The sequence below is a fragment of the Ascaphus truei genome, chromosome 3 (genome assembly GCF_040206685.1).
Source record: "Ascaphus truei isolate aAscTru1 chromosome 3, aAscTru1.hap1, whole genome shotgun sequence".
NCBI classification, from domain to species: Eukaryota; Metazoa; Chordata; class Amphibia; order Anura; family Ascaphidae; genus Ascaphus; species Ascaphus truei.
In genome coordinates, this window is record NC_134485.1 from 365,618,834 (window position 1) to 365,645,457 (window position 26,624).

At 39.5% G+C, this 26,624-nt stretch overlaps 1 protein-coding gene across 7 annotated transcripts in view; it reads right to left on the bottom strand.

Moving 5' to 3' along the window:
• Nucleotides 1-26,624, bottom strand: part of FRY (FRY microtubule binding protein) — a 423,242-nt gene that overhangs the window by 16,669 nt on the left and 379,949 nt on the right. For 6 of the 7 annotated variants that reach the window (XM_075592149.1, XM_075592144.1, XM_075592143.1 and 3 more), the window contains 8 exons: nucleotides 23,981-24,151; nucleotides 19,798-19,998; nucleotides 19,151-19,312; nucleotides 15,229-15,395; nucleotides 13,970-14,162; nucleotides 10,883-11,032; nucleotides 8,545-8,643; nucleotides 7,329-7,412 (listed from right to left, as the gene is read on the bottom strand). In XM_075592149.1, the coding sequence (XP_075448264.1) occupies nucleotides 7,329-7,412; nucleotides 8,545-8,643; nucleotides 10,883-11,032; nucleotides 13,970-14,162; nucleotides 15,229-15,395; nucleotides 19,151-19,312; nucleotides 19,798-19,998; nucleotides 23,981-24,151 (1,227 nt within the window). Of the gene's footprint in view, nucleotides 1-7,328; nucleotides 7,413-8,544; nucleotides 8,644-10,882; nucleotides 11,033-13,969; nucleotides 14,163-15,228; nucleotides 15,396-19,150; nucleotides 19,313-19,797; nucleotides 19,999-22,606; nucleotides 22,900-23,980; nucleotides 24,152-26,624 lie in introns of those variants that run through there. The other variant, XM_075592150.1, reaches the window with a different exon arrangement.

The window sequence follows — 26,624 nt, forward strand, 5'->3', positions numbered from 1 at the left end:
AAGTTACGAGAGCTCGGGGACTTGCTGCAAGAGCTGGAATTTGCAAGGAAAGACCATTCCTTAACAGGTCTCAACGTCCTAGACTCAGCTCGCGGAGTGAGACCCATCTTGGAGAAGCTACCCTACAACCTCCAAGAAAGATGGATTTCACAAGGCTCCAAATACAAAAGGGAGAAGCAAGTCGCCTTCCCTCTCTTCTCATTCTTCTTGAGCTTCATCCGCGAAGCGGCAAGGACAAGGAACGATCCCAGTTTCATCTTGGGTGCACAGACCACACACAGTGCAAGAGACCTGAGGAATGAGAGACCAGTTTCGAGATACGGTTACACTCGAACACCCATCTCGGTCCACAGGACGGATGTGTCCCCCACAACCAAAACTACTCCCGATCAGTCGGTCTCCGGAGACAAGAAACCAAGAGACCCAAACAGGGAATGTCCCATACACAAGAAGCCACACCCACTTAACAGATGCTTTGGGTTCAGGATGAAGTCCCTAGAGGAATGCAAGAAGTTACTCAGAGAATTCGAAGTTTGCCTCAGGTGTTGCGATTCCACAACTCACCTAGCCAGAGACTGTAAAGAAGACATCAAATGTGTAGTGTGCAAAAGTGACAAGCACGTAACATCTCTACATCCAGAGGCGCTGACACTCCACCAACTCAACAACCCATCCTCCATAGCGGAGCATGGCGGGGAGGAAGGAGAAGGAGAGCCAACATCGGTCACGTCTCAGTGCACCGAGGTTTGCGGAAAAGGAAGTGACAAAATATCCTGCTCCAAAATATGCCTAGTCACAGTGCACACCCAGGGACAACCTGAGAGGGCTATCCGGATGTATGCAATCTTCGACGATCAAAGTAACAGATCATTGGCGAAGACGGAAATCTTCAACTTATTCAACACACAAGACAATGCCTCACCCTACACCCTCAGAACCTGTGCAGGGTCAACTGAGACAACAGGGAGAAGAGCAAGCGGCTACGTCATACGTTCAGTGCATAACAGAGTGAAGATAGCTCTCCCCACCCTCGAGTGCAACTACATGTCTGCAAACAGGGACGAGATTCCCACACCAGACGTGGCACGTCATCACCCGCACCTCAGAGGAATAGCCAACTACATCCCGCTGGTAGAACAAGGCACCAAGATCTTGCTGCTGCTCGGTAGGGACATCTTGAGGGTGCACAAAGTCCGTAAACAGTGTAACGGACCCCACAACGCACCATTCGCCCAAAGACTTGACCTAGGATGGGTGATAGTGGGCAACATGTGTACTGATAAAGGACACAAACCAGACTATGTCAACGCCCGCAGAACAGTGATAACAGAATGCGGACACACATCTCTCTCTGAACCGTGTCTTGGCCATCTCCAAGTGACAGGAAGGCCAAGTGAAGAGAAGAGACAAGGTCATACTCCCGAGACCAACAAAAACATCTTCGCATCAGAGGGATGTGACAATGGCCTAGTCCAGCCAACTAAGGATGAGAAGGCGATTCCACCGAAGGAAGAAAGTATCCTCCTGAAGGTGACCGACAAAGGGATCTCCCAAAAGAAAATAAACAATTGGACGGTCCTCCTGCGAGCAATGGCACAGCTAAGACATACAGCCATTCCTCTCCACAGAATACCAAGTGGCAAAGCAGCCAGCCGCCACGGCTGGTACAGCTGCAAAAGATTGCACCCCGCAGGTGAAGCCACAAGGGCAAAAAGACTTTCCTCTCACACGTCTAAAAAGAGACAGTCGCAGAGACATTTCATAAAGGGATTTACAAGGGCAAAAGAGACTGTTCTTCGTCATGTCCAGGGAGAAAATAACCTCCTGACGGTAGTTAACAAAGAGACACAAAAGCATTTCACCAAAATACGTGGAGATGTTCTCGTGCAAGAGGAATGCACCGATGACTTACGGTGCACAGCGTTCCAGACAACAAGGGTCGATGACAAGCAAACACCATCGAGGGAAGATAGAGGATTCTGAGGTTAACAGTCAAGGAGCTCTTCAAAGACGGACCGGGCAGTTGGGTGACTCCGCTACCATTCCGTTCACCAAAAAGACGCCTCCCGGACAATAGAGAACATGCCATCTCTAGGCTCACTTCGCTCCACCGCAACCCACAAAGGGAGCTAGAGATCAAGAATCAAATTGTGGTCTTCACGAGGAAGAGATTCCTTAGCGGACACGCAGAGCCAGCGCCTTCACTGAAGGAAGGTAAAAAATGGTAGCACCTCCCATCATCTGGGGTCCACCACCGTCAGAAACCCAGCCAGATCTGGGTAACGTTCAGCTCCAATGCTCAGCACCAGGAAGCCTCTCCAAACGGCGCCCTACTCACTGGATCAGACTTGACAACCAGTCTTCCAGGGGCGTTGATCCACTTCTGCAAGGAGCCAAAGGCCATCTCCTTCCGCCAAATGCCAGGTGATAGGGTGACAGACTACCACGACTGGCATATCCACGAGGTGATGCACTCTGTAGAGAAAACTACAGAGACAAAAGGACTGTTCTCTCACAAAGTTGAAAGAAAACAGTGCAAGAGACATTTACACAAAGACATTGTGGTGCAACCAGCTAACCTGGAGCTGTGCATCCACCTGGCCTCCCTTACCAGAAGGTTTTGGCCACAGGACTTTGATGCCAGTGGTACCGGCCGATATCACTTCGCTATGTGGACATGGACTTTTGCATTGTTATGTTATGTTTGCATTGCACATATGTTTCACATATTCTGTTATATAGTGGTATCTCCAGAAACCAGACGGGGCGTGCCATGGAACAGAAATACCCATTTCTGCCTTCTCTGTTTCACCCGCCCCCCCCCCCCCTTTCCTTGGCAGTTCTGCCTGCTAGCTGTATTTGGATGTTACTTTCCTTGCAGTTTCACTCCCAGTGCAGATGGAATGGATACATTATGTTGCCTTTTTTCCTTCCAGTCTGTCACACCCCTGGTTTCCCTGGCAACATCTCCAGTCCTCCAAGTTAATGGGCTTTCTCATTCCCCCCTGTCCCTGCTGACAGTTAGTTTGGCCTGACCCCTATCCCTGTGTCACAAGCAGTACCCACTGTCTTTACTTCCTGACATTGGCAGAGTGAGTACATTCATGTTACATCCCTATGGCAAGGCCAATTCTTTTCACCTGCCCTTAACTACAAAGCATTCAAAGAGATACACCTTTCCAACACAAAGATCTTATCCACAAGTGCCTGTTTTTATTGCTGCTTTCCTAAATAAAGTGAAGAAAATATACAGGACTTGTTGTGCTTTGGAAAGAGGGCTGAGTTGAAGCTAGCTGGGTTCATTCATACGCTAGACATGACCCTGGATCCAGAATAGAAGGGGAAAACACAGGGACAGGGAGAGGAAAACAAGGAAAAAACACATAGGGAGGTGAAGGGGAACACAGGTATAACAGGGAAAATAGGGGGGGGGGGGCAACATATGGATGTAATAATCCCTTCCTCAGGCCCATTCACAAAGGTTACATTGACCAGTGATATTTCTCTATACCCTGTGTACACAAAAATACATAAAAACCCAGTAATAGTTACAGTCCAATCACACTCCTAATATGTGTGCAGCGTAATGCAGCAGCCCCATTGCGATGTCAACAAAAGGTTATGCAGACAGGAATACCACGGCTGATCCAAGTGCAGTATACTTCATATTTTCTCTACCTCTTTGCTGATCTTTTTGAACTGTGTGCTACATTGCAATGGACATACTTTTTCATTGCTTGCCCTTATACTGTAGCTCTGTCATTAGGAGTGTGATTGGACTGTAACTATTACTGGAGTTTTTGTATTTTTGTGTACACAGGGTATAGGGAAGTACCACTGGCCAATTTAACCTTTGGGAATGGGCCTGAGGAAGGGATTATTACCCCAGAACATTGCCCCCCCTATTTTCCCTGTCCCCCCCCACCCCCTTCACCTCCCCTATATGGGTTTTCCTTGTTTTCCTCTCCCAGTCCCTGTGTGTTTTCCCCTTCACTATTCACCTAGAGCTCCTGTATTATTATGTGCTGCCCTTGTGTATAGCATCTTCCAAGTTCTGTACTTATTGCTTTTTTTGATCTATCCATTTATGAAATTAAATTTTTGGCATATCTGTTCTAACGTTTATTTCCACTTGTCAGTGAGTGCCGGGAACCTCCCCCACTTTTTCCTGACATTTGTTGGAGGAATAAAGGTCCTCTCTTTTCCCTTGTGCACCCTGCATATTTATCTGTTGATTGCTCATTGGAGTGCTGTCTATCGCTGTTCTTTTTACCCTTTAATTTGTAAGCCTTGAGGGGTATGAATTCTGATATGCAAATACAAATTTGTATGCCTGCTCTACAAGTACTGCATGGGGCATACAATATACTCTCCTTTAGATTCATATTTATTGCTTGCAGTACACTGTAATATATGACTCGCAACATCTCTACTGGGAAGTACGTGAAAACGACATTTTAAATAAAATGTACTGTATACATATTTAACACTACTGTAAGTTGGAACCATATTACTTAAGCTCGGCTACAGTTTAGATTTAGTGGTTTATTGAACAAGATCTAATTTGCTGTCACTGTATAACAGAAGGGTACTATGGATTATTGCTCTGAGCAGCAATATATGTTTTCCTTAACCAAAACCCTGTGCTTTGTAGATAAATTAGAAGGAGACCTGGATTTTAAGATCACAGGCACCTGGTTTGATAATGAAAATGTTTGAATTTGCTTAAAAAAAAAAGTGGATTTTCCTTCAAATCAGTAAAGGTGTCTGTAGAAGTAAAACAAAACGTCTTTATAAATTATGAAATGTTGGAAATTAATTTGCACACATTCAAATTATATTGAGAAGTGGTTTCCTACAAGTCTTTCCCTGATTCATCCTGAGTGAGATCCAAAAGGAATCAAAATGTTGGTGCTGCAGTAATTAACATTACATATATATGAAATCTTCAGTTACTGGAGAAGCAGCTGCATTATGTACTTTTATTACCATATTCCACCTTAACAGGCACACTTCTAACTACACAGAAGACATATGTCCTACTTTTTCCCTCTTACAGTATAAAACATGGACATGACTAATAAACCACTCTGTAAATGGTTGTGACAATAAAAAAAATTTGAGTCTAGAAAATCCTGCAACACCTTGAACTTTATAGTAAAAACGTTGTTTGCTTCCATAAGACAAAGGAACAAATTACAATATCAAAAGTATAAACAAATTAATTTGGTTCTACATGGGAATTTTCTAAAGGATTTGTACTTATAATACTGCATGATATAAACACATTAAATAGGCTTACAAATTAAATTGTACAGTAGCAATGACTGAATCTGACTGAATCCTCTGAGATAAGAGCACTTACTAAATATATAATTTTTGTCTAGACAGCAGTTCAGTTTTTGTGTTTACAACCCACTATAGCACACTCATAACTATCTGCTTATATCATAACTATGGTCAATATGTCTCCTTTGCCTATGCCAGTGTTACTGCATTGTGTTGGCATTTCAAAGAGGTTTTTAAGTTCCCCACATTGTTAGCTGAATGAATTCAGGGATGTAATGATGCTATACAAACAGAACACGTTTATGTGCTATTGAGGGGACTGTACAGCTGCCTACTATATGGGAGCATGCCCTTGATCATCCCAACGAATCCACTGATTGCCAGATGAATAAATCAATGCAGTCACCTAGTTCTAAATGAATTAACATTAAAATGAACAAATTAAACACTTAAAATGGTTATTTTGTTGTTTCTGACTACTCTTTCAGGCAAGGCTATCTTCTGTATCAACAGAAAACCACCAATATAAATCACCTGTAGGGAATGATCAGCTTGTGCCATATACTCGCAGTGCGCTTATATATATTCAGATGTCTGCAGATTTGTTGTAAGGGGAAAAAAAGTTTTGCATATATATGTGAAATTCTTAAATTTGCCGAAATATATCTATCTGTAAGGCAGGCAAAGCTCCACACATTCATCGTGCCATTTTCAGTCCGTAGAGTACTGTCCGGACAAATTTGCCCATTTTCGGGAGCTGTTATCTACAATGAAATCGAACGTACTCAGTGATGGGTGCAAGAGGTAAACAGAGATCAGAACGACAGAATCAGGGTTTGTATGGTGCGGATTTGCTGTTGTGAGACAGAAGGTCGCCTTATTGTACGGTAAGTGCAGACACAGTGTAGACAGATTAAGATTACATTAAGCACAGGCAGAGGTGACTCAGATTGAACACCTTTGTTTTTACTATTTATAATGTGTTTTCTGTCACATTTTACAAATCCAGATTTATTTATTTTTTAATAACAGGTTTTTTTTTTATTAGCTGTTCTTTATAAACGGATGCATTGTCCGAGTCAGCTTTGCCAGATTCATTTTAACTTCTTAAGAGTATTATAAAAAATTAAAAAAGTAAAAAAATAAAATAAAAAAACAAAAAGCAGGAAAAGGAACAGGTGTGTGTGTGTGGGGGGGGGGGGGGCGGGGGAGGGTACTGTTTACAAGCAAAGGCTGCGGCTTGCCATGCCATGGTTATCTGAAAGTATGACATACGTACAATCTTGGCGAAACGTGATGCAACGTGTCGCGTCAAGCACATCCTGACTTTTGCATAAACAGAACCAGTGAAACTGATTTGATTAACATACATTCAAAAGAATGAAATAGATAAAGATAACAGCTTGTTAACAACTTGCTACAGTGCCTTGCAGTCACACGATGCTATACAATTATACTTCAGAGACTCTCATGCAACGAGCTCTGGAGTGCAACCAGGTACTGAAATTCTGACAGGCCAGAAGTGAGTTTATAAGTGTATATTCACTCGCTGAACCACTATGTAATAATTTCCCCTTAGAATATACTGTAAGTAAGAGGTCGCAAGTGAGCATGGGTTCAGATTTAAGTATAAATTTTAATTATAAAAACAGTCATTTTGTGAAATAGTTAATACACTGGGATTGTAAAAAATTTTTTTTTTAATTTTCTCCAAATATATGCTCTTTCTGGAAAACATACAAGGTAAAAGGGACATAGCCATAATGAAACTAATGAGTGGTCTGTATTGATTCTATTATTTCTGTGTGTAAGAAATAAGCAATTCAATGTACATTTAATCTAGCTGTGACACACTTGACTTCTTCATGGACCTGCAATGACATGGAAAAACTTGACAGATCTTTTTACATTGGTGGAATTAAAAGGAAGTATTAGCGCTGGAGGCAAGTCCACAGTCTGCTTACTTCACAAAACTTTAAGAACCCCTCATTTCCTGTAGGGTTACTTTTAGTAATTAAACAAGCAGTATATTGTCTTACTTTCTCTTCGGAGTCTCCAGGTTGACAAGTGATGACTCCATCCTTTGAGCCCCCGGCAAATGTTGTTTTACAGTTTTCTAGCCACTAAAAAAAAAATTAAATAGGGATTTTTTTTCCTTTTCAATAATTACATTTTGTGTTTCGGTGAATTACTAAAGGTGTATTTATACAGTTTTTATATTAATCTGCGTGATTATAGTGATCCTGGTTTAATTTCCCAATGCGATTTAGTCTAATGCAATGCCTTGTTCCGTAGGATTATTACATAATGTGAACACTTGAAGTACTACGCTTTGCGTAGAACTGCAGTCTTCCCTGGGCGTGAAAAGAGTGCAGCTCCATTTAAATTAATAGAACTAAGCTATTCTCTAGGCTTCACAGTGTATTGAATATAGGGCCACAGGGCCTCATGCAGTAAGCAGCGATAAGCCACTTATCGCCAGCTTATCGCCAGTTTATCGCCAAAAAAGCCTACAGTGATTCAGTAAACCCAGATAAGCTGGAGATAAAAGCCTGTGGGGAACCCCGCCGGCCTATGTTATCAAGCGTGTGTTCAAATAAATAAATAATGGTTTTATGTGGGGGCACAGGGGGTGGGTTGTGTATTGGTACTCACTACATATTTTAATTTAAATTGTATTACTGTTGTAGATGAACAGGGGGTCTCCGGAGCAGAACCTTGTTGATTTGAGGTCCGGGACCCCCTGCTTCCCGAGATACAGGCCCCGTTATGGGGTGCCGGTATCTCCTATGCATGTAAATGTCCCGCGTCACGTGACCGGGACATTTCAATGCATAGGAGATACCGGCACTCCATAACGGGGCCTGTATCTCGGGAAGCAGGGAGTTCCTGGACCTGAAAACAACGTGGTTCTGCTCCGGAGACCCCTCGCTCATCTACACTAGTAATTACATTTAAATTACATTTTTTTTTATTTCGGCTGAGATTTGTGCAGAGAGAGGCGGCTCTCTCTACAGCAGATAGAAGTCACCGGGTGAGCCCTTTTCAGAGGGCCGATCATCTCGTCGCCAGCTACTTGCCATGTTTGCAAATGTTGCTATCACTGGTATTCGAGGCTTTCTGCATACCGTGATAGCCACGCTGTCAAAAATGGCGAATTAAAAACCCTGGCGATTTTTTCTATCGGACTTTACTGCATGAAGCCCACTGTCTTTTATAGAGTGTTGAATATAATATTGCTGGGGTGAGACTCACAGAGACAGTTGCTTCCTTTCTGTTGTTATAAGTGTCCAAATATTCTTGCAGTTCCAAAACACTGAACTTCAGCTTTTCAAGAAGTCCACAAGATAACAGCTGAAAGAGAATGATCTAGTTATCTTTCCCGCTACACAATGACAGATCCACAATCCCATTGTGCAATGGAAATGTACTTTTCAGAGTCCTGTATGTACATAGCAGACGGTATTAAGCCTGTTAAAACTAGCGTGATATTCAACGCATTCTTTAATGCATCGCCATTGAAAACAATGCTAACACGTGCATTATCTCCTTAACGTACACATTACTTTGTCTCCTTAGCGCACATGGTAATGGGTGCAATAACGTCTACTATGAATGTATATCTATGCAGTTTTTCCTCTTTTTTTAACATACTGTATAGCTCAAAATACAGCTCCAATCCCGTCCTATATCAACTTTAAACAAAACACATTATATGGAAGAATTACCAAATGTAAGTACATCTACTGCCTCAAACTGTTTTATTTTGGAAAATTACCACTATATCAGTAAGACTGTTTTTTTTACTGTTTATTAACAATTGAGAGTAAAGAGACAACAGTTTTGTCCCCTGTAACAGAGAAGGAAGTATCTCAGTTCCTCTTCTCTCCCTCTACTACCTGTTGGCTTCATCCCATTACTTCCCATCTCCTTAGACCTCTCGTTCCCATTCTGATACTTGCCTTTACATCAACTCTTCCCTCTCCTCTGGTATCTTTCCTTCTCCCTTTAAACATGCGGTTGCGAGACCTATGCTCAAGAACAACACTCATGACCACACTAACTTATCTAACTATAGCCCTGTCTACCTATCTCTTCATTTTTTAGCGTATCTTTTGCCGACTCCTCTTCATCCTCTGTTGATCTGACTCTTGAGGTACACTAACTAAGCACTGCAACCTCTCTTTTTTCTCTCTATGCAATCTCCCTTGGTGACCTTATTAATGAATTTGGCTTCAAGGATAATTTATATGTAGATGACACACAGAACCACACAACTACAATCCAGTCCCAGGTCTCCAACTACCCCACAGCAAACTCATCCTGGATGCCAGCTAGACACCATAAATTCAATATGTCAAAGACTAAGCTGCTCATAATCCAATCTACATCAAGCTCTACTGTGCCCTTTTCCACCACGGTCAGTAACTACAATCCATCCAGTTCCCCAAACTCATTCTTTAGGTGTTATATTTGACTGTTTTCTTTTGTTCTCCCCTCAGCTTAGTGCCATTGCTAAATCTTGCATCTTTTTTCCCTGTAACATTGCTAAAATACATGTTTTTCTCTGTTTCTATACTATTAAAATATTAACTCAGGCCCTCATACTCTCCCGTCTTGACTACTGCAACCTTCTCCTTACTGGCCTAGCTACCTTGTAGCTCTCCACCCTTCCATCTATTAAAAATGCTTCTGTGAGGATTACCTCACTCTTCTTTATCAGTCTCTGCTTCTCTCCTTCTGAAAACTCTGTTGGTGTCCAAATAAACTCTACATTCACAGTAACATTCTTCTTCTTTATTTCAAGGCCCTCTGCCCCTCATTAATGTACATATGGCAGCCAAATGGAATCTAAATTGAATTGAAATCTATTTTGCCATACAACACTATCCCGAGCAGCAGGGGTTAATACTTTCCCACTTAGAAAAGGCTCATGGAAGAATAGGAGGAGCCTGGAGGTTGTACTTTCAACGTAAAAATAAACAAATATATGTATGTATTTAATGAGTGGCTAGAAGTACCTGCCCACTTTAATCTGCTACATTTCTATGAATACATAATAATAATATTAATTGAATATATAACATTGAATATATAATATGTATTTTAATGTTTAATGTTTGCAAGGTTTAATACTTACAGTATGTAAGAAACTGGTGTTATTCTTGTTACTTTCATTTAATTTTGGATAAGTATATCAATAGAATACATGCATTTTTATTTTGTGTTAGTGTGGTATTTTGTAGGGTGAGAAGACATGAAAAAGAGATGTGTGAACTTTAAAAAAATCTATGTACTACACAATGACCAACTCTACCCTGTCTATGAGAGGGGGTTCTCATTTTTTTACTAAAAACATGTATGTCTGCCACAGAAATGATTCCCTCATCCAAATGCAAGATCTCCCACATGTTCATCCCACACCCCCTTAAAGAAGCCTTTGAACGTTGGCCAGTGTGCTGTACTCTTTCATTTAATCTAAAAAAAACAAACTATTTTTATTTGGTCAATTAGGAAATATCACAACTTATGACAAATAGGGCGTTTTTAAAACTCTTTTGCACATTGTAGCCAATGATATGAGAATACTCACAGTTTCAGCATCTACAAAAAGAGTGGGGCACTCTGAGCACAGTGTTAGCATTTGGGACGTGCTAACAAACTTTGACCCGATACCACGTAGGCTGTTTCCAAGGTAACAAGCTGCATCACACGTCAGGAAACAGAACCTCTTCTGTATACTCTGTAATGTAAATATCCTTACTGTTTAATACCATGGGATTATTAGAATGGCATCGTCATCTGCAATTACTGGCACAGAATACATCTGGGACAATCATATGATCCCAAATAGGAAGGAGGCATTTAAACAATGTCAGGAAATGTATATTTTGCTGCTACAAATCTACAGAGTCAAATATGTAATGAAACAGTGCAGTACAAATATACATATTTAAAAAAATATGTCTTTATAAGGATGTCCTGATAGAATATTATTTTGTAACTCCATATTATAATTTACATTTTTTGCTCAGAGTATCAAAGAAGATATTCCTAATTCCTACTATTGTATTTACACTACAGGATGTGATGCACACATTTACTGAAAGCCTCTTACTGTACATACACTCAGACCTCATGAATGAAAGCCAACAAGCAAATGTATTTCTATCTCTTGTATGGGGTATGTTACCAACCACAGAATGCTCACTGTATCTGGTATGGTCCTAACCACAAAAATGCACTTGTATCTCTGTATGGTACACGTTTGTTGCATTATATGAGCCAAGACGGGCTAGCTGCAATTTACAAGAGGGAACATCTCTCTCTGTCTCACTCTTGCCCCCACTCTCCCTGTCCATCTTCTCCCCCTCTCCCCATTTTCTCTCTCTCCCCCCATTCTCTCTCTCTCATGAGCAGGGAGTTTATTAGGGCCAATGGTGAGATTATCCATTTACGGAAGATGGATTAAGACATGTGGTATCATCAAAGATCGTAGAAATAGCCAGTGACAGCTGTTCCATTTTATAAAAAACAATACACAATACATACACAGATGTCTGCCCATACTGTATGTCTTACACTACATATATCTTGTACGTTTTTCACAACGCATAACATTTGCTTGCATTTATACAATGCATATTTTTTAATTCATTATGCATTATTTCCTTCATTACCACTTTCATGCATCCCTTCAATTCACAGAATCTACCCAGACTTATATAATAATACTATAACCCAACAATAACCCCCTTTGATATATAGTACTTTTGAAACCTTGTGACACTAGATAATCTCTACAAGACCCCTCTCTCCTTTCTTTATGGAAAGCTCACCCAACATAAACAATACTTTTTTTAAACCTAAAATAATATAACACAATATTACTAGAAGTTGCCTACCTATTGTACCAGTTAGTAGCATTTTTTTTTTTTAATCATATAATATGTAAGTTATATTATTATTAAATCCTCACCCATTGTACTGTGTATCATGATTGCACTTAATTATAGTCGGGGTGAGACTTATCCACACAAAAGCAACAACACAAAAACAATGCACATCATGGTAGTACAGTAATTTGTCTACCAGAGTATAGACAAATCATATTGTGCAAACAGATCCTGAGCTCATATACTCTCCCCTATGTAGTGTATGTAAAGACCAGGGTCAAGAGGGTGTAATCATAGCTCTTCCTTAATATTCATATATTATAGTGTTCTGGCGGTGCATGGGGAATAATGATTTATTTTTACAAAAATGACCAAAGAAGTGGAAACAAAAAGAATCCCACTAGTTTGCACACAGCTTACAGTGGAGTAGACAATAATAGGGAGCTGATTAGTCCCAACATACAAGTGATGTGTCAAACAGATGGAATATATATAGGAAAACAATAAAATTGTATTTAATTACTTATTAACTCTTCTAAGTGAAAATATAATAAAAACAATTAAAAATGAAACCATTGGAGTATGCCTTGGCTAGTTAACCTCAGTTATATTTGTATATGAGGGTATCAATATTCAAAACTAAGCAAAGTCCAGTAGTGTAGGTCTATGCTTATGGAGAAAGGGTTTTGACACAGAGTATCCATCTATTAAGGCTCAGGGATTGCTTGTTAGCCAGACTCAGTGTATACATATTTGTAACCCCAATGTTTACATAAACAGCTATAATAGTAGCATATTATCAGAGTACCAGTAAACAGTCAGTTGCATCATGTTTGCCATAGTGCTGCAACAAGTAACAATACCCGTGATTGATATAGTTGTAACTTATCAAACACTGTTTGTATAACTGTCTGGCTTGTTACTCATTGGACACACAGCATAGTTATTAAAGCAACATAATAGTTGCATATATTGTGTATCTATAACAAACTGTATACGTATGCAGAATCTCACTTCAGCCTTGCTGTATTTGATTCTAACAACAAAGGAAGTACTTGTGACTCTACTCATGTGTCAATAGGCTCTAGCAACTGCCATAGTTGATACAATGCTAGATTCCTTTATCCAAATTACTTGTTGCTGCTTAAATAAATCATTTAGCATACAACTTCTGCTCCGGTAGTCAGCAATGCATTGTGCCGCCTGACCCCGCTAGACCCATATGTGTGGAGTACTTGCGGCTGCTACAATGTGCTCCTCGGCATACAACATTCTTCTCCGGCTGCTGACGTCATCAGTCCGTGCGTTGCACCGCCTATTGTTTTTTCTGGACTATATATACTCCATCTGTTTGACACATCACTTGTATGTTGGGACTAATCAGCTCCCTATTATTGTCTACCCCACTGTAGGCTGTGTGCAAACTAGTGGGATTCTTTTTGTGACCACTTCTTTGGTCATTTTTGTAAAAATATGTAAAGACCAGGGCTGCGGATAGGTGAGGGGTCCGACCAACCGGAAGTTGGACACAACTTATGTGATCATCTGGCTAAGCCCTTGTCTACAGCTGGGCTAGGCTCGTAGGTTGTTGGGGCTCGCAACCCCTGGCCACTCTGTACAAACCTCCTGAAGCCGCTCAACAACCATGGCGCCCAGCTCAACACTCATTATTGAGATCGTAATTGGCATTCTTCAGGGTTAAGCTCATCCTTCCAAGCAGGTGAGAAACATTGGACTTCTCTCCCTTTCCACCACAAATTTCCAAATGTAAAACAAGAACGCACCTTAAACAAGGAGGAGAACACATGAAATGTGTAAACTGCGCAGGATCCATCCGAGTCTGACATGAGCTGATTGATGTGACTGCGCCAGGCTTCTTCTGCATCGTCACAGGCTGCTGGTTGAAATGCAGCCAGAATGGCAGAGAAGAAAGGTGAAGGTGGAGGAGGAGGGGTTAACCTGTCACCTTCTCCAAAGCTGAAAAATACCACACAAAACATACATAAACAAACTGGCTAAATGAAACAGTATATAGATTTTGGAACGTCAAGATCAGAAGACCTAATTATGTTTCTTCTGTGATCTTTGATTCAAGCACTTAGTACAATACCAGCCGGAGTTGATCTGAATATGTGATCAAAACAGGAACTGTCATTCTCTTTTTAGCTTTCCCATTGCATGACATTTGGCCACAAGGAGCCGTGACAATTTAAAGCTGCTATTGTCTTAAGTGCTTACAAAAACTAATCTAAATTGATTTGTAATATTGTTTTATTAAATAATTCCTGTAGCATTGCTAAATAAAACAAGGGCCCAATAAGAATATATGTGGCATGGGGAAACTACCACGTATAGCTTCTTTACAGGACCTAGGACATGTCGATACAGTTACCAAGAGATATCTCGGGTCCGGTTAGAGGTTTATTCTACCTGTGCCTTGCACATCCCCAATGCATTATGGGTCCTACAGCCTGTGTGGCTGACCTCTTTGCTTCCCTGTTTTGGTCAGCTTAAATCCCAGCGTGTTTGTGTTTGTTTTACTGTTTATACCAGTAAACACCTATGTGGGAAACTTCACATGAGTTATCAATGAGTGTGCTTTAAAGTAATGTTTGCACATCATTTTTGTTATGCCAGTGTGACTTTGTGTCACTGTTAGCCGGTGCAGGAGTTCATGCCACTGTGCATTTATTTATAATTGTAGAGGTTTTTGATAACTTCTATGAAACATAAAATAAACATCTGATTTTGAGATCATGTAACATTTTGTGTGTACTGTATGTGCGTTTTTGTTTAATATACATAACTTATGTTATTAAACCTAGCAGAAAATAGTCCTTTCTCTAAACTAAACACTTTGCAGAGGTATATCTCAGTTTCAATAGCTGCTGTTTTAGCCTTTGTTTCATTTTGTAATTAACTAGGGATAAAAAAAAAAACCTTGGCAAAGTAAACACATTCTACTTTGCAACACTGCTACTTCTTACAATAGGCACAGAAATCAATTGTCAGGAAACAAAGCACATTATTAAGGACAACATACTTTGTAAGTGCGTATTGCTCCAGCAACTGATCATCTTTTTCCTCAACATCAGCCATCTCAAGGCCAAAACTATCATTGCATTCAAACACTGCTGGAATTTCACTCATTGACCCTGAAAGGTCATCCTCTTGTACAGTTGCGTCATCTTCATCAAGAGCAGCATACACCTAAAAATATGAGCATAGGGAGAAATGTATAGTTTGTGCAATTCCAACTTTCTGCTTGAAATTCAGCCATGACCAGCACAAGTGCTGCTGTTGTTAAAACGCATCACATATTACAATGTGCATAGATTTTTAATGAATTGTGATATATATATATATATATATATATATATATATATATACATATATATATATGCAAATACAACTGTATGCTCATCTGCATGTCTTAGGCAGGTCTGCAACCCCGCATACACATACATACATACATACATACATATACACATAGACAGGTAGAATGGCAGGACTCCAAACGTCGAGTTTGTTATAAGATTCTTTAAATTTCTTTATTCATTGTATTTGATCTCCAGTGCTGTTTTTTCAGAAGTCTTTGATTGTTGATTTTATAATATAGTATAATGTATATGTGTATATATGTGTGTATATCCTTCTATTATATATATATATATATATTGTAGTTCTTACAAGAACTCGCAGAAAACTTCAGATATAGTGCAATAATGTTTTATTCCGTAAACATCAACATTTCAGTTGCATTGCATTCAGTTGGATGTTTCTCAAGATGGGACCAAAATGTTGATGTTTATGGAATAAAACATGATTGCCCAATATTGCCCAATATCTAAAGTTTCTTGCGAGGGCTTGAAAAATCCATATTATATGATCAAATTGAATATCAGAGCACCTTGGGTGAACCGCTCACGTGACCGGCATGTCGCGCCAAGAAATCAGTTTGTACTGATTTCTTACGTATCGAGCGCCCGGTCCTGCACACACGCGCCCGCACGTCCATGGACGCGAACACTGCCTTAAGGCAGTCTGTTCGCTCAGCATGCGGACGCGTCTGAACGGTCTGCAGTACCATGGGCCCAGCCTTAATGTAATACTTTTTTTGCCCTCTCAGAATTGTAGCATTAAATGATATTTTGGAGCATGCACTTTTTGTTTTTAGATTTTCCATCATGGAATTGGTCAGACCGAAGTTGTCGCATTAAGACTCCTTGGGATCTTTGTGGGACTCGATTTGGATCTGTGGACTTTGAGTAATCATTTAAAGCAACATTCTCCTTATAACATAATAAGGTTTTTTTTTTTTTTTTTAGTAATCACATGATCCCTTTTTGGGTTATTTATTTATTCATATTATATGCTTCTTGTATTTACATTGACTTCTTTTCAGGAATATATTTGGTGCTTTAGTTCATTACCTTCACGGTTCATTTATTTATTTATATATATTTGCAATTAATACCCAGTATATTTACACTCATTAAGGAATGATATAGTTACATTTACTAAGGAATTATCCATTTATATTTTTTATTACACTTTTCACATATATTACAATCTAGTGCCATCCTATAATAATCTTTTTTTTAATATATATATATATATATATAAATAAAACACTGTATACACACACATATAGATACACCAATATTTCCCTTGAAAATTAATAAGATGTGGTATATCAAGCAGGAATTTATTAGCTTATTTACTAAAAAGCAAGAGTGTTTAATCTTCAAAACAGTTAATTATTCCTATGTGAGTTGCTTAATACAACTTAATTGTTTAGATCACTATGTACATATAGACAGATGCATTTGACAAATATTTTATCTAAGCACAAACACACACAGGTGTGCTTATAGAGTTTAACTTTGTACACATTTGATTTCCTTTTGAACACACACTTTGCCCCAACTAAAATCTCAGTGAATTAAAATCATAGTGCCAATAATATATGAATACAACAAGGCTTCTATTTCAGAACCACATGAAGAGGTTTCTTTGTGCTAATGTTTACAATATATCCACTGATGTAATGCACTGATGTATATGCTGCAGTTTGCTTATAGTTTACTGACAGGAAAGAAAATATTGATTAACTTTCACCAACCTTTGATAATGAAAGAACCGAGTCTTCAGTGCACCATTCCCTTCAAACAGCAGCATAGAGCAGTTTTGTGCAAATCTAGCAAAATACTGTGGTCAGAATGTAATATTCTGATAGTATGCCAAAATGGCATGAATTGAATCAAATGTGCAAGTTCCACAATAGGCTCCCACATAGGAAAAAATCACGGAGAGGACATGCAGCCCACATCACAAAAAGCATGTCGTGCTCATTGCCTAATACCCTTGACTAGGGTTTGTTTGTTGTCAAACATGCACACATGTCAACATTAACTCACAAGGTCTATGTGAGAAGTGCCTCTTTTAGCCCCTTCAGAGTCAGAAATGTTAAAAGATAAGATTCAGAAGAAGTAAAGTATTAGAACCAAACAGAATTAAAAGAAAGAGAAGAGGTGACATGCAACAATATTTCACATGCATGTTGGATTTCTTTTTAATGTATACTCCTTATTATACTTCAGCTTTCTGGCCCTCAGAAGACATCCATGGTGATTTTCTCTCTCGGAATTTATGATTTGATGTCTTCATTTCTCTCTCTTGGTTCTCAGTGTTACTGGGTTAGAGTGACAATCAACCCCTCCCCCCCCCCCCCCCCAAACTTTTCAAGGCTTTTATCATGTTTTTTTTTTTAATGTACTAGTCCTTGGTCTAGACCTATTTGTTTTTTTTTAACGTTTTTATTACTTAAACAGGGTTTGAAAAACACATTTTTGCATTATAAGTGCGTGAACAACATTTCAGGGATATTACTTCCTTTCATCAACATTGATCACTTGTTTGCAATAGCCAGTTTGTTATATACAGTAGACATGTTTTTTTTTTTAGGATTGTGAATGGTTGACGTTTATTTAAGATAGATTCTAGCTTCAATTACCTGGACAATTTATAATGTCCCTTTTTATGTATTATTTTTAATTCCATTAATTTAAAAAAAAATAAAATAAGTCCTTCCCAACATCTTACATTGTCTGTAATTCTGCCATCACAGCCCTAGAATATCTCTGCAGTCCCTCATGTTCTGAAACATGACCAAATACTGCTATATATTTTAGTTTAAAAAAAAAATAATCTCCAACCAAAGATCTAATTGATTTAAATTATTTACAAAATATACAAAATTATACTTTTTTTGAAATTCACATTTAGCAGTATTGGATTAAATTTGACACACTGTAAAAAAAAAAAAAAAAAGAAGCATTACAAAATGTTGTAACCAATATTTCTAGACAGCATGTCAGATGATTCTGTCTTAACAAAAAGATTTAGATTAGTGTATTAGTAATACTGTTAAACATTGTGTTTGTATACTTTTTGAATCAACGGGTCATCTTGTAACCCTATGGATTAATACAGCTTGTACCAAGTAATTAGCATTGCTGCAAACATTTTAGATATGTTTATATTGGTGTGCATTTTAACTGAACAATCATTACACCTTATTAGAGACCTTTCTGCTTCACCAGGTACAGTATTGGCACCCTTCTGCGTCACTAAGATCTGTGTTCTATTTGTGCTAGATTGACTAGGATACATGTGAAATAGAGTAGATATATCACAGCAAATAGACTTTAAAAATATCATAACATGTTGGTTATAAGCTGATGTGATGCCAAGAAATTAGTGAGATTTACATTAAGCCCTCTGTTGTTGGAGAGGCCAAGAAAGATATGTTCCTGGCCTCTCTAGCAACAAAGGGGTTAACATACCGATTTTTAAGTATTTTTAATCCCCATCATGTTTTATTTGAGACTATAGAAAATTAATTTGTAGGAAGCATTCATTTCAGTGAAGCCATAATTAGAATTCTACCAAAACTCCTTCACCTTAGAATCCTCAGATAACAGTGGATTAGTTATTTCAGGCAAAGAGGCATCAAAACTAGAGGTTCTTGTGTTAAGGGAGTGGGGATCAGCAGAGGTTGTGTCGCATGATGTGGAAGGAGACTCCATGTGATTTATCTCTTCAGAAGGAGAAAGGTTTATAATCTATAAAACAAAGAAATACATTTATGTTAAATGCAGGTTATCAAATCTCACACATATCACAAACGCATTAAAACCAGTGAACTTCAAACATGCCCAAATCTTTTTGCGTTGCTGTTAAAATGTCTGAGCATGATGAGTTTATCCCAGCATGGGAAGTGTACATATCAGTGCCCTATCCATGCTCTAGACACCTCCTGGAATACAAAGTAAATAAACACACACCACATACAGTACGGTATAATCATGGTCTCATTGTCTCTTTTATATTTTGTCACGTATTGTACCGTATATCCTGCTTTTGTGTGGATGTAACAGTAGTTCTCCATAATATTTTATCAATCCTGGCTAGTTTGCACTGCTATTAGAATTTAAAATTACTGAAGGCGTTAACTGTATTCAATCTGGATACATGTGATAAGCCCGTTATAGAAACGAACCAAACTTACTCCCCAATCCCTTCTCCATAAAATTGTCCATGGACTTACTAAATCAGAGGGCTCCAGAATCTGGCTCGTGGTGAGGTCTTCCTCTTCTGATGATTCATCTGAGTCATCCTGATTCATTTTGCTCAGGCTGTGTGTGCTTCCTGAGAGCTGGCTTTCCTCCAAGAGCTGCATATCACACTTATCCAGGCTGTCTAGGGAACGCCTGCGTACGCCCCAGTTGAAATTGTCCATGCTCTCCCCCTGAAATCATATGTATCAGAGGCTGTCGACTATACTGTATTACAAAAGAATGACAAAAACTGCTCCTGCACTGACACACAAAAAAAATACTTTTGCGGAGATAGATTTTTGCTTTGCAGTTACATTAAATAAAAGTTAAATGGTATTGCAATACAGTGTAACAGACCCACCAAATAGCCAAGTGTTTAATAAGAAATCACATGAATGGCATATTTGGTGATATTCCTTTTTGAAAATATTTCCCCAAACATCTGGAAAACTGGTTTGGCAGAGGTATACAGGTTGTGTTACCTTTTATTGGAACAACAAGACATTTGCAGTGTATAGAGCTTTCAAAAGCTCACAGCCCATCTTCATGGAAGAGGCATAGTAGAAATCTACACATTTCCTTAACTGCTCAGTACATAAGGGGTGATTCACCAAGGCCCGTGGTGGGAATAACGCATCCGATCCGGCGTTATCTGCCATTGACATAAATGGCAGTTAACGGATCGGGAGCGTTAAATAGCAACGGACCTTCGTGAATCTTTCCCAATAGTTAGTTGCCTCTGCAAAATTAAAAATAACTAGTTTAAGTTTATTATTTTAGTGCAATTTTTTCCCCCACAAGCTTGTTTCAGTTGAATGGTTCCCTTTGTCACAATTTCTTTTGTGCGGTCATTAAAAAATACACATCTTTGTACTGTGCGGTGTATGCAACTGACCATTCATCGTCACCACGCAACATTTTGCATTAATATAGAGATGTGGAAAAGACGGATTGGGGAACACATTTCTTCGCCATATGTGAAGTTGTTTTAATTAAAGTTTTGAGCAAATTGAATAGAGGTGCGCTAAACCGAGATGTTACATGCTTTATGCACTTATTCTGCATTGGGTAATGAATAGAGGGATGCAATTTTTGCTTGTTGTAACTGAATTCTCAACTATTCCCACATAACGTTGTTGAAATCTAAAAACTGTATGGGTCATGCAGCATGTCCCCGAAATGTGTACCTTATTGTACACCAAGGGCTTCTTATTAAATCCGTTAGCACTGGTATCAATGGTAAGAAACTTGATAATGAACTTTCTTACAATTGCCCCCAATTCGGTATCCTGATGCAATATCAGAACAACCCTTTTCATTTTGTTTCTTAATTACTACAGTAATAAATGCAAACATGTCTGCTTAGTAAAGCCTCCTGCTACTGCCTCTCCAAGGGGCAATGTACAGTGATACTCGAATAAGAAAAGCATTTTCAAAATGACTCTCTTGGTGCCAATTTAACAATCCATGTTACACAGCCATCCGTGTTGTCATTAAAAAGTCCAACGAAAATTGTACTTTACTTATTGAAATTCTGTATTTAATGTTAGAGATGTGCAGAGACTTCTCAACTAATAATGTAATCTGTCAACCCACCACCAAAGCAGAACAGTCAGACTCCAAGAAGCACAATTCGCTTGTATTACATGTTTGAGTATTATTGACTGGTTAACGCCCTTAGTTCGTCCTGCAGTATTGTGCTTAAATGCATGTTCCAGTTACAATGCGTAGCTGGTTTCTGCAAGATGAACACAATACAACGGATAACATAATACTGTATATATTTGAGGAATGCGGGATTGGCTTATCTGATGAAGTGAGATTTGGGATCAAAATGTACCAGGTTGTCTATTCCTCTCTTTGTTTTACTGTCTAAGGGTCCCCACATTAGTGTGCTGGTTGAACGATTTACACTGTAAATGAATAAACATTTCATTTTCCAATATCGCTCCGTGCCTGCATCTTTAAAACGTCTCCTCTGTCCCAAATAGTAAACCCATAACACACAGGATTTGTGATTTTTTTTCCCCATTGGTACAGTATCCTTAAGTCACTGCAACGATTACTGTCGAGTAGCTCTGCATCAATCAATGTAAGACCCGGGCCATGGTGCCTTCTCCCCCGCGCAGAGGCGTGCGGAGGCTGTGAAGTCATCCGCGTGAAGCGGGTGCTTTCCCTGTCCATGGTGGACGGGCCGTGGGGGGCGTTCCCAGGGGCGTCACAGAGCTGGTTCGCCCTCATTGGGTGAACCGCTCACGTGACCTGCGTGTCGCGCCAAGAAATCAGTTTCACCGCGCGCCACCTCCTGCCTCCGCCCACGTGCGCCCGCACGGTCTATGGGCGCGAGCAATGCCTTAAGGCAGTCTGATGGCGCCCCGTGCGGACGCTTCCGTGCGGTCTCCCACACCATGGACTTCGCCTAAGGCTTATTTCTTCCATAGCACAGATTGAGTAATCAGCCTCTGACAAAATGACAAACATTGCAAACATAACAGTACACAATGGCAATACAAGATATAAGATGTCGCTGTTGTAGACTTCAATGCAAACAAATGCAGCACTGCATTCTTTGCATGTATGTCTGTAATGTGAATCCCTAATACAGAGGTGGGCAACTCCAGTCCTCAAGGGCCACCAACAGGGCAGGTTTTAAGGACATCCCTGCTTCAACACAGGTGGCTCAGTCGTTGACTGAGCCACTGAAAGAGCCACCTGTGCTGAAGCAGGGATATCCTTAAAACCTGCTCTGTTGGTGGCCCTTGAGGACTGGACTTTCCCATCCCTGCCCTAATATAAAAGCAGGATTCTTTCCTACCTACAAAACATAAGCAAAAACATTTTCTGGCCGGTAACATTAAATGGTGTTTCTCGCAGGGGCTCACCAATCCTCACCATTTATCTTTATAATATCACCAGCTGCAATAACCTGAGGTTTGTTTTTGTTTAACTTCTTTACATTTGCTACACAAAACAACATGATTTCTTCAGGCACTTGGAATAAAATGCTACTGTGATAACTGACACAAGTCTAAATGTAAATGATCTACTGTATCACTTCCGAGTTAGAAATAGCATTCGCTTACCTGAAGTTCCTGGATTGCAGATATAACAAATAAGAACAAAACAAAAAATGAAAAGAAAAACTTTTTTAATTCTCCATTCACCACAGTAACATATAAATTACTTTCTGTTTTACTGTTACTGTCAAGAAAAAACAGCATGGTAATATTTATAAATAAAAGCTATATATTGCTTCTGGAAATACCATGATGAAATCCACACTAAAAAGGTACAATGCAGGCAACAGAATAAAGTCCAAAAATAGCTACAGTCACAGCATGAGAATTTCCTGATGAGCATCCAATTCTGTTAATAAAAGGGGTCTCCAGGCATTACTTGTTATAAGTATGGGCTGTTACAAAAAAACGTGTCTATATAATTGCATGTATGGTTTTGATGGAGAGCTGTTTACACGTCAGAGTACAATCTGTCAGTCACGTATGAAAGCTATCAAAATTGTTTAGCAATATGTTGTCTTGCACTGAAAATGACTCCACACTTCCCGTTGTGTTTTATTCTATAATTGTATTTAAACATGCAATAGCACACTTTGTCTTGACTGGATATTCATGTGGTGCTAAGTAGTCCTACAAAACATCAGCAATAGTGATGTGGCACCTCCTGCAATAATGGCATTAAAAGGTCCACCCTGCCATGCTCTACAGACTAATTAAAAAACTAATGGGGTTGTAGGGTACTGACAACATTTAGATTAAAAAATTGAACGCTGAAAAAAAAATAATGCTTTAATTTCTCAAAAAGTTTTGATTGCATTGTTGGAGAAAAAAAGTAATGCTAAACGTACACATTCCCCTAATCAAGAAACATATCTGCAATTGATGTTTTAGAAAACCCTAGGGCTCTGAGGATCAAAGTTTTTATCATCTTCAACCAGAATAAGAAGCAATACATTCTAAGACCCCCCTCTCCCTGGGGTTCCGAGAGAACTCTGTGTCATGGGTTTGGCAATACATATGGTAATGTAGCCTCTTAGTGTCAATGAGTGTAAGGGTGTAAATCAGATCAGTATGAAAATCCCTACTTGCTATAGCAAATAGCGAACATGTTTTGAATGGTTAAGTATTGTATGCGCCTCCACGTTATTTATCTTACCTCTCCATCCTCCAGTTCGACATCCAGGAAGTCAAAGTCCCTGAAGACTCGGAACTGTTGCTCACTGTTTGTATCATCCATGATGTCTTGCTCTCTAATGCTGTCTTCTGAAGATACTAAGCTGGTTTGGTGCTCAATCAAATCCAAATCACCACATGAAGAAAAAATGACCTGCAGATTAATTAAACATGAAAATCTTTAGTATTGCAGCACCCACCAGCAGCTTCTATAACCAGTGCTGCTATTCAGTATTCACATGCAAGTGTTTCTTAGTACACACCTAATTCCTTTGGTTGTTATTTTTAGATTGCTCTTTTAGTATTTATGTTGGACAGGTGCCTTGGGATTGAAGTTAAACAAAGTGAGCAACTTCATGCTGTAGGAACGTATCCAAGAGAACAATTATGTGGCTTCCTCTTAACAAGCTACACACTTGGTATTGTCTAAATGTTTACAGTAGAGGTTTATGAGTCTGAAATGCAAAAAGCTGCAGCGATGATAAGAATCAGTGACACATGCTGACAAAATGAGATGTGGGAAAATGTTATCCCTGTAAACCCAGCATACTGTGCTAACAGTCTGAGTAACCCTTTCAGCTCCAGAGGGTACTGCAACACATGACTAAGACATGCATTGTAGGCTCCTTTGGCCCTGAAAGGGTTAAATATTTCTCTACTGAGCCTGGTGGTTGGGCTAGTGGCAGGAGATAATGGTCCAACCTGGTGCCAGCGTTAGATCAGGGCATTACAGTCACGTCTCCTGCTTTGCCCATGTATTTAACTTAATAGTTCATTGTTTATTTGATCAGTGTGAGAAAGTGCAGGAAATATTATCAGTAGCAAGAAAAATCTGTGCTCACTTTAAATGCTCCTACACAGTTTGTAATTCATAATGTTGCCTGCAACAGTGTAACAACCTGCCACGCCACAAGCTCAAAACAGAGCCCCACTATAAATCAATCATCATCCTCATCAGTGCCAGTCGCCAACTTTCCAGTTGCATTATTTACATTTTAATTGTACCATTTTGTGGGGGCCCAAACCCCCCAGCACTCAGACAGCATTGCCAGTCAGGCATCTGCAGACGTAACATCCATGTTGGTACAGTGCTCAACTTGTTCTATGTAGGTCTTAACTGTTTCATCTCTGACACATGGGTGGGAGGGAGAGCTCGGGTGGGAGAGCCTGAAGATGTACAATATTCCTTTGATGAAAAATGTGTGCTGTATGTAACCCCCTGTGTGATGAGCTCCACACATACCCACACTGCCCCCTGGCTGGTTCCTCTACAATGTGCTCTGGACATGTGACTGTAATGGACAATAGAGTAGCCAATGGTAACGGCTGTGGAAGAGGAGGGACTATAAGGCTGCGTTTATAGTACTGGCGACTGCGACATTGTGCAGCGCCGTAGGAAGTACATGCAGTCCGTCAGGGGTGCCCATAGTGGAGGTGACGGCTGACGTCACGCGGTCGCGATCGCTGGTAGTCAAAGGATTTTGACTTCTTCAGCGATCGCTGTGTGACATCAGCGGCACGTGAGCGGTCACGTTTCCCCACGCCCCCCCGGTCACCCTCTGTTGTCTCCTGCACTGTAGGCAGGAATCACTATTACAACGGTCGACAGCTGACGTCACGTGGTCACGGCGCCGTAGCCCTAACTATAAATGCAGCCTAAGGGAAAGGAGCTTTAAAAAAGGGGGGTGACCATGTCGAGTCAGATCTGTGCAGACCTGAGTGCTATCAGGTTCGGGCGAGGATTGCAGAGAGACTGCACGTGGCATCATTGTAGCTGCTGAGGATTGATTGATTGATTTGAAGGATTGATTTGAAACTGAAAGGCACCTATTTAATAAACCCTGGAAAGCAGGATTTTGATTATCGATCATGGGAGAACTAAATGATCTGCAGCTTATGTAATTAGTTTTCAATAAAAGTAATCAAAGGCGGCATATATTAAAACAAACAACAACAAAAAAAAGATTAAAAATAATAATAATTTAAGCTGCATAGATTGCCTCTAAGATTTTTTTAACCAAAACCCGCAAAATATTTCAAACTAAAACCAGAACAGACCAAGTGCCCATCTCATTATATCTTTTATTTTAAGTTTTTAAATGATATTATTTTAGTTTCCCAATTGTTTTTTTTAATGATTTTATAGTTATTTGAAACACGTTTGTGATTTATTCTGCTATTTTAGCAATATCCTGCTTATTTCATTTTTTGTTTCAAAACCAGAACCAAAGTTGAAAAATGAGTGAAAGTGCCCACCTTCATATTTTGACATGGACAGACTAGGTGGGCCATAGGTTTCTTATTTGCTGCCAAATTCTAGATTTCTATGACCTTCACAAACAATTATGAAATGGAAAATTATTGAAAAGGTAAAAGATGATATATAATTTTATATATATTATTATATTATCAATATAATATGATTTTGCCAACATGCCCTTTCACCCTTACCCTACTCTACCCAATGTATATGGTTGTTGTGTGCCCAATGTTTATCCATGTACACATAAAGTTGATAATGTTCATGCTCCCATCCCTTTCCCCCTTTTCTTTTCTGTACCCTCCCTCTTATTATACTGTAGAACCCAAACAAAACTGAAACATGGCCAAGATGTAACCAGTGTCAG